This window comes from Camelina sativa, chromosome 13 (assembly GCF_000633955.1).
Source record: "Camelina sativa cultivar DH55 chromosome 13, Cs, whole genome shotgun sequence".
Classification (NCBI taxonomy): domain Eukaryota; kingdom Viridiplantae; phylum Streptophyta; class Magnoliopsida; order Brassicales; family Brassicaceae; genus Camelina; species Camelina sativa.
In genome coordinates, this window is record NC_025697.1 from 21,884,936 (window position 1) to 21,894,651 (window position 9,716).

Consider the following 9,716-nt stretch of genomic DNA (forward strand, 5'->3'; position numbering starts at 1 on the left):
TGCAGCGAACTGAGTCGCTAAAAATCAAGTGTCAAGTGGAGGATGTTGGCCTAATAAAACTGCGGGCAGATTTAAAACTTACGTTAGGGTTGGCTTTTAGTTTTTTTTTTAATTTTCCAATAAACTACATTTACTATGGATAAGATTAGTAGAATTCTCTTCTATTATAATATACTTAGTAATTTGTTTAGTATTTGTATTTTTTTTTAAAAGGCAACATCATATCAATAAAAAAACCACTTTTCCCGCCATATATTGAATCATTAGACTATACACTAACCTGATAAGCTCTGCTGATTCAACAGAATCTCCAACCAATTTTCCCCTATTGTTGTCATATTAAAGAAAAACATAATGTTAATAACAGTGGAAAAGCTAAAATATGACTAAGTACATCATAACTTTATGTACAATGATCATCTCGTAAAAACACAATACTTCTGATTTCTTATATAGCTCAGCTACGCGAATGAATTCTGTTAAGAAATCTAAATCTTATTACTTTATTTGTTACAAGTAATCAACTTATTCCTATTTTTAAGGTAGCAACAACCATGTGTTTAGAAAATTACGATTAGGTTGTTAAGATAGTAACCACATTAACCTATATTATATAGATCTAATACTAGATGGAGATAATATAAACTAGATGTTCATCATTCCTTTCACGTTTTGTTATTTTGATCGAAAACAAAAAGTGTCATAACAAAGGTAGAGTATTTGAGATATTTGGGATACACTATACGTCTATATAGTAACTTCTTCCCTCTGTTTTATAGTATGAAGAAGAGGAAAACACCATCGAGTGAACAATGCAAACAGAATGCGGGAGAGATGATGGATAAGGATGTGTCAAAAACTAACCCAGAGAATACAAACCCCCAACCTCAGTCTATCCATACATCCACTACATTTTCTAATAGAAACATTTTTGGAAGAATATTGCAGGATATAACTAACCTGCCGAAAGGTTCAAAATCGCCTGCTCCAGCTTCTTTATGCAGCATTGTATCTACCAAAACTACCTGCAGTCCACTGATACTAGGTACTATAGAGAACTTAAGTTTTGAGAGATTTTTTTAAGCTAAATAAAAGTGAGTTGTGCTTTTAATTCTTGTGTTTTTTACAAACCTTTGTTCTATATTTGGTATCAGAGCCTGAATCTTTGGGCAAGAAATCATGTCAGAGATTACCGTAGCTACACCATGACCTAAGGAAGGAGGAGGATCTCCCTCTATTGTTTGTCCAATGCTAACGTCGACTAACTACACTGTTTGGACAATGAAGATGAGAATTGCTCTCCGAGTACACAAAGTTTGGGATGCCATCGAACTTGAAACCGAACAAATTGATCCAGAGCAAAACGATATAGCCATGGCTCTTTTGTTTCAATCAATACCTGAAAGCTTAACACTACAGGTTGGAGAACTAGATACAGCTAAGAAGATGTGGGATGCAATTCGGTCGAGAAACATTGGAGCTGAAAGAGTTCGGGAAGCTAGACTTTAAACTTTGATGGCAGAATTTGAAAAACTGAAGATGAAAGAATCTGAAAACATTGATGATTTTTCGAGAAAGTTAGCTACGATTTCATCAAAGTCAGCAGCCCTAGGAGCTAACATAGAAAAGTCGAAGATAGTCAAAATATTTCTTAGTAGTCTTCCCCGAAAAAAATTTATTCAGATAGTTGCTTCTCTAGAAGTGCATTCTTTTTCAGATTTCTATGGATATACGTACAACGCTATTTGTTCAATGCTATTTTAAGTAACATTTGTGCACACGAAATCAGTTGAGAATAAATTAAAGTACTTCATACAACTGGAAATGAGAAATGATGAACTAAAAGTATATTTTATTTAAGCTAAAGAAGAGAAGCTTGTATGTTCTTTGACTGACCTCATGACAAAAAGAGTGCTTAAAGATTTCAAAATGACCCAAATATTATATGATTAATCTATGCCTTTGACCCCATGCAATGCATAATCATTTTTTCATGTAATCTTAACTATTTTCTATTTTTATTTCATTTTTTTGTCTTTCAAAATGGCTAAGGAAAAAAAGTCTAGATAAGCACAACCACAGAGCCGTGCCTAGAGATGAGAAGGCCGGAGGCGGCATCCTAAAAAAAACTTATAATAATAATGACATCTTTAGTGAACAAAGAATCGAAATAAAAATAAAATATTATTTCTAAAACATATTTTTTGTTTTCAAAGATTGTTTACCAAAATTTCAAAACCAGTGTTTTATACCATTGAGTTAGGGACATAACTCATATATAACTAAAAAATGTTATCAATTACTACCTAATATGAGTAATCAAGCGACTTTGTATCAACTAATTGTTTTTATTTCAATATTTCTTTTTAATTTCTAACAACAATACTAATTTCAAAAGTAAAAAAAATAACAAACTCAATTTATTAAAACATCACGTTTAGAACTTACAAGGGTTAAGAGAAAAATAATAAAAGCATTTACTCATTTTGAACGTTTCTACTTTCTATAATAAAACTTTGTCGTAAATTCACATTGTAAACAAACTCATAAGCTATTGAATGTTATTTCTTAAAATGGGACCGGAGGCGAAGGCTTCATATTGCCTAACGTAGGCACGGCTCTGCCACTAATCAATATCCACGGTATACTATACATTTTTTTTTAATAAAAACTTGATAATAAAACTTACTTAATACAAGTGAAAATAAGAATGATGAACTAAAAATATATTTTATACTAAAGAATTTGAAAAACTACATATAAAAAACAATATAGTTTGATAATTCGTTTTTTTTTTTTTTTTTTTTTAAATTGTTTATCTGCAACTATGTTACTATTCTGATGTTGAAATAGAAAACAATGTAATTTCGTTTTAGGTGAAAAAACTCTTAAATGTTCTTACAATAATATGTCAAGGTCTCACTACCAAAAAAATAAAAATATGTCAAGGTCTTCAAATAATATTTCTTTGGCACGCCAAACATGTACATCTCCGCACCAAGTATTGTTTGTAAACGATTTTTCTACTAATTAGCTCGTTTGAGCTGATTTGTTGTTGACAAAAAAAACAAAAAAAAGTCTTCAAATAATATTTTTAATCAAAACACCGCGTTTTAATCCATTTCAGGAATGGTTAACCTAACCGTTGGATCATATCAGTAAGGAGAGCAATTGACGGTTAAGATTCGTCGACTAGAGGCTTAAAGTGATATTTAAACCAACTTTACGGTTAAACACTGATCTCGTCACAAATGATCACTCACTTTCTCTGTATCTCTCTTCTTTGCTCCATTGATCTTGAAACACCATTGATACGATTATGAAGTTGACCATCGAAACTGAACGTGGCTCATCGTTCTCCATTTTTGTTGGTTTCTTGGATACAGTGTTAATGGTGAAACAGAGGATCGAGAAGTCTCAAGGTATCCCTGTTCGCAAACAAACCCTTTTCTTCCAAGGCAAGTATCTTCATGACCGCTCTGAGATACGATTATGGTATGTCGGAGACAACTCTCATCTCTTTCTCTACGTCTCTCCTGACGAGAAGCCTAATCAGAAGAAGAACGATCAAACCAAGCAATCTCCATCAAAGCCAGTTGATGGGTTCGTTAACAAACCATTCCAAAAGATCACGGCGACAAGAATCGACAACGGATCATCACGACCGTTTTATTCACTTGATGAATTACTTGCCCCTCAAGATTTGCCCCTTGTGACGGTTGGAACTGGAAGCAGCACAAGAAGCAGGAATCAAGAACCCAAGAAATGTTCATCGTCAGACTTAGTCAAAGAGGCCGTCATCAACATTACTCCAGATTGGCCTTTGAGGAAGAAGAGAAAGATCATCCCGTCGATAAAGATGACAGTATTTGTGAAGACAATTGACGAGACCAGGATGATTCCAGTGGAGGTTAACGCAAATGATGAAGTTGAAGAACTGAGGAAAGAGCTGGGTAACTTGCAAGACAAGGGTGAATTAAATCTGCCTCAGGAAGGGTATTACTTTATAGTCAGAGGGCGAACAATGATTGAAACTGAGTCATTCATGTGGAACCTTGTTGCTGACGGCGATACAATTCAGCTTAAACTCTTTGTAGCCTCCTCTTACTATCACAGTAATTGATTAAGATCACTCTGCAAAGAGTAAACACTGAGTGTGTATTAAGGTATGAACCAAAATTTCTTATTAAGATGTTGTATCAAACTGGTGCTGCGGATACTTGACAAGTTCTCATTAGGGTTCAACTCTCTGCAGTCTCCTCTTTCTTAAAGTCTTTTGCTTTGTTCAAAGTTTGCTATCTGTTTCATAGCTTTTGGTCATTGTATGTGTTCCCTCTTAAACGCATAAACCCTAACTAACCAAGCCCAAAACAAAAAGCATAAATGTGATGGCTTAAAACGATGTAAATTTAAAAGGGGGGAAAAAAAATGGTGGTTCAGCTGAGATCGAACCAGCAGGCCATAGTGGTTCTGGGCGGCGCTGAGCTGTAATCCGTCCACTGCTGTAAGCGGTAAGTAATCGCTGCTCTGTGAAGCCAGCCTCACGCATTGCCCTCCAACTTTAGAACCCGCCTGAGCCGAGCCTTCGCTCAACCCACACGGACTACTCACAGCTTGGACTGGGCAGCTCAGAAACATGCCAACACCAGAACCGACCTGAGGAACCGAACCAGTGTCCCACCATCTTATAGTCCCCACTTGGGTTACAAGCTCTCGTTACTTAGCTCGACGTTGTACATTCCATTTGGTGTCATATATAAACAAACACAAAATGAGTAGAGTGACCGATGTGGGACAAAAGACCTACATTTCGTTTTGATTAGTTATATGACTTATGAGTTAATGTGGGCCAAATCCAGAAAAGAGCAATCAATCAAACTTCTTCATTTCAAGCTCTCTCTATATTCTCCACAAAGCTTTACAATAAGGTTATCAAAATGAAAATTTTGAAAGGCCTTGATTATCTGGCATATATATACGTACTAATTTTTGATCAACTGTCAAATTTTTGTTGCAAAATTATGCAAACACTTGGTCATGCCAAACAAGAGAACTCACATTCCAAACACATTGTGTGTCTAGGTGGCATCAAAAGAGGATGCATCTTTTACTTTTCTAGGAGAAAAATAAATATTATCCTCTTGCAACATCAATGGAAATGCTGTAATCTGTAAATAGAAATTTCCACATCTTCACTAGATAAGTAGATATCTTTGCAGTCTCCTCAATATAAAAATCTTGTTCGTTAAGAGTTTAAGACCAATCTCATACCGAGGCTCAACTCTCTGCAATCTTTTACTTCCTTATTGATCGTCTCTTGCTTCTTGCAAAAACATATTAAGAAGATATAAGACATGTAATTACCTATTTATTCCATTTAATTACACACACACACCTACAAAAGTTGTCTCGTCTTGCAAAAGTTGTATTCAAACAAAAAAAAAAGCTTCTTTTTACATTAAATGCATCCTTATGCCAAAACACAGCTGAAATATTAGAAACATATAACGTTAAATGCATGTTGACAACCAAATCTGGAGGCCATCCCCAAACTTAGATGTCCGTTTCTGGAGGGAGAGGAGTTTATTACGAATCAAACGGTCTAGATACCGGATTAGATGATCAGGTGTGCTGGACATATCACCGTGCCGCCGCCGATTCATTGCCATCCAGATTGTGTGAACCGCAGCCTGGAAGAGAAGACGCAGTAGGAAGCTATTAGTACCTTTAAGGGTGTGACCAGAGAGCAGAACCAGAATTTGAGTGAAGCAACCGGTATAATGCCGGGACATAAGCTGGCGGGAGAGAGCCTGCCAGATCCGAGCAGTGTAAGGACAACCAAAGAACAAGTGCGGTAGTGTTTCCAAGGGAGCCGTGCAGAACACACAACCTGGATTCACGCCCCTGTTCCAAGCTAACATTCGATCTCCCGTGGTAAGTCGACTCTGAACTGCAAGCCAGAGTATAAAAGCATGTTTTGGAATCGAATTAGAAAACCAGACTCCCTTATACCAACTGACTCGTAAGCCCGAAACTCGAAGCTGCTGCCAAGTCTCAGAAGTAGAGAAACTAGGCAAGAACGTAGCATCCGAACGTCTCCAAAGGGCCTTGTCCTCAAATGCATTATCACGTCGGGCACGCAAATGAGTAATCTCTGTTTCCAACCGATTCAGCAGAACCGAACGATGGTGGCGTGCTGTGTGCGTTTACAGAACCATAGAAACAGATGCATTAACCATAGAAACAAATACACATGATTTCTCTTCTGGTGTGTATATTTGCAAACAAAAACTTTAGACGTTTTTCAGGGCCTAGGGTTCCTTCCTTTTCTTGAGATAGGGTTTTGAATAAGCTGTGGTTATGTTTCTCAGGTGTCAGCCATGGACGATAATGCTAACGGGTCTATCAATATTGGCATGTGGCTGGGTTATACTACATTTGGTCTTAGTTTCATCGCTTGTTGTTGGTTTAATTGGCGCTTGGTGTTACATTTTCCTCTATAGCTATCCATAGGTATGAATGAATCTGTTAACTCGACTAAAATCTGTTAATGACTAAGTCTGAGTGAATAAATATCTTGTCCTAACTTCTTCAGGCAATGCTAGTTTCTATAATGTTAACAAAACAGGACTTACTTTTTTGGTCTTATTGAGCATTCCTTGGCCTTGTATTTGAGGTATGATGGTTTTATGTTCTTTGGTTGTCAAATTGGTTATTCAGTCGTATTCAGAAATGATTTCTGAAAGAAGGAAAAAGAGTATCTGATGGCTTTGAAGATATATACGACAAAAACAAGACTTCATAGTAGGATCTTCCCCAATCCTCTCTATATAACATTCGTTTATTGCATAAATCTTTCCCTCTTGTATAATAACAGTCATCAATGGCGAGGCTATAAGGTTATCTAGGGCTGGGCAAAATAACCGATAACCAAATAACCGACCGAAACCGAACCGAAAAAAACTAAACCGAACCGAACCGAAATTCTTCAAATACCCGAATGGTTAGTAAAAATCTATATCCAAACTAACCGAAACCGAACCGAACCGAACCGACAATTAAATGGTTAACCGAAATATCCGAAAACCTAGAAGATATCAAATATTATATACTTAATATTATGCAAAACTATAAAATAAACTTAAAATATAAATTATTTCTAGATTCAAAACAATTAAATATTTTAAATAATCAATATATGTAAATGTTATTATTTTGAATTTACAAAGTTAAATACTATTTTGTAAAATTGAATCAATATTTTTCCCTTTTTTGTATTTTTGTTATTGTATATTTGGTTAATTTTGGTTATATTCGGTTAGTTTTGGTTATATTTGGTTTATTTGGTTAATGTTAATATAATTTATGTTAGTTATGGTTATTTATTTAAATAACCAAACCGAAACCGAACCGAAAGAAACCGAACCGAACTAAACCGAAATTTCATAAATATCCAAATGGTTACTATATTACTATATCCAAAATAACCGAAACCGAATACAACCGAACCGAAACCGAATGGTTAACCGAATGCCCAGGCCTAAGGTTATCTCTAAAATCTTAGCTAATCGCCTTAAGCTTATCCTCCCAAAATTCATTTCCGGTAATCAGTCAGCCTTTGTCAAAGACCATATGTTGATCGAGAATGTGTTTCTTGCAACGGAGCTGGTTAAAGACTATCATTAAGACTCAATTTCTGCAAGATGTGCTATCAAGATTGACATATCCAAAGCTTTTGACTCAGTCCAATGGCCTTTCCTTCTGACCACTCTGTTAGCATTGGGTTTCCCTTCTACGTTTATCCACTGGATACGACTTTGCATCACTACTGCTTCCTTCTCCGTCCAGGTCAATGGAGAGTTAGCGGGCTATTTTCAGAGTTCCAGGGGTTTAAGGCAGGGTTGCTCCCTCTCGCCTTACCTATTTGTTATTTGTATGGAGGTCCTTTCAAAGATGTTGGACAAGGCTGCTGGTGCAGGACAATTCGGTTACCATCCGCGTTGTAAGGACTTGGGGTTAACACACTTAAGTTTTGCTGATGATATTATGGTCTTATCAGACGACAAAGTTCGTTCTGTTGCTGGTATTGTGGAGGTCTTTGATCAATTCTCCAAAAAGTCAGGTTTGCATATAAGTATGGAAAAATCAACGTTGTATTTCGCGGGACTTTCTGACTCAACTAGTCAAGCTATGGCCGCTCAGTTTAGCTTTGCGATTGGCCAATTGCCTGTACGGTATTTGGGGTTGCCCCTGGTCACTAGATGTTTAACACTGGCGGATTGCTCTCCATTGTTGGAGCAGCTCAAGAAATGTATCAGCTCTTGGACTGCACGGTACCTCTCTTTTGTTGGACGTTTCAACCTTATCAGTTCTATTATTTGGAGTATTTGTACTTTCTGGTTAGGTGTTTTTCGTCTACCTCGAGAGTGTATATGGGAAATTGACAAGCTTTACTCAGCTTTTCTTTGGTCCGGTGTAGAGATGAATCCTAACAAAGCTAAAATATCTTGGGACGCTGTTTGTAAGCCAAAAGTACAAGGGGGTCTAGGCCTTCGGAGTCTGAAAACTGCAAACGATGTATGTTGCCTCAAGTTGGTCTGGCGTATCGTTTCTCAAGGGGATTCTCTTTGGGTCAAATGGCTTCATAAATATCTGATTAAAGGAAAATCCTTTTGGTCCTGCAAGGAGACTGCACTGGGATCATGGATATGGCGGAAAATACTAAAGTATAGAGAGTTGGTGGCATCTTTTTGTAAAGTGGAAGTCGGGGATGGAAACCTCTGTTCATTATGGTATGATAATTGGTCACCTTTAGGACAGCTGATTAATCTTACAGGGGACAGAGGTATCATCGAGCTCGGCATACGTAGGCATGCGACCCTTGCTGAAGCTTGGTCTTCCCGTCACCGGCGACGACACCGCCAAACTTATTTGAACTCGATAGAAGATGCTCTACACTCTTAGCATCAGTCTCGCACATAACAGCCGGATCTCGTCTTGTGGCGAGGGAAGAATGATATCTATAGACCAAAGTTCTCTACTACTGACACTTGGAATCACATCCGTCCTTCTTTTAGCCTAGTACCATGGCACAAAAGCGTCTGGTTCACGCATGCGATCCCTAAGTATGCATTCTGCTTATGTTTGGCGATTCAAGACCGTTTATCCACGGGTGACAAAATGATACGGTGGAACAGGGGAAACTCAGGGAATTGTGTTCTGTGTACGCGCTGTTTGGAGACTAGGGATCACCTTTTTTCTCTTGCAGCTATTCTTCTGGAGTGTGGGTAGCTATTGCTCAAGGCATATTCAAGAATCAATATTCAACAGACTGACAAACAATCCTTCACCTCACTTCAGGCAATCAGCAAAATAGACTTCAAGGTTACCTCACCCGGTATACTTTTCAGATTGTGGTTCATTCTCTGTGGTGGGAACGCAACAGAAGACGACATGGCGAATCTCCTACAATTGCATGCCATCTAGTTAAGCGCATCGAAAAAGAGATTCGAAATCAACTCTTAGCTCTTCAGCAACTGGGTGACCGACGGTATGACGAGGGCTTGCTCTTATGGTTGAGCACTAGGCGGTGATCTGTGGTTCTCTTTTTCCATCTCAATTTTTAGCTTCTGTAATCAAATATACGATGCACTAGTTATACCAACGTTATTTTTTCTTTGAATCTAATTTAACATTATATTCAAAAAAAAAAAAAA

At 37.3% G+C, this 9,716-nt stretch overlaps 1 protein-coding gene across 1 annotated transcript; it reads left to right on the top strand.

Moving 5' to 3' along the window:
• Window positions 3,320-4,123, top strand: LOC104738480. Its single transcript, XM_010458647.1, has one exon. It carries the CDS (start codon window positions 3,320-3,322, stop codon window positions 4,121-4,123), a length of 804 nt encoding a protein of 267 aa, XP_010456949.1.

Bases quoted from the DNA above. Each gene is read 5' to 3' on its own strand.
- LOC104738480 (XM_010458647.1), top strand. From the start codon at position 3,320: ATGAAGTTGACCATCGAAACTGAACGTGGCTCATCGTTCTCCATTTTT.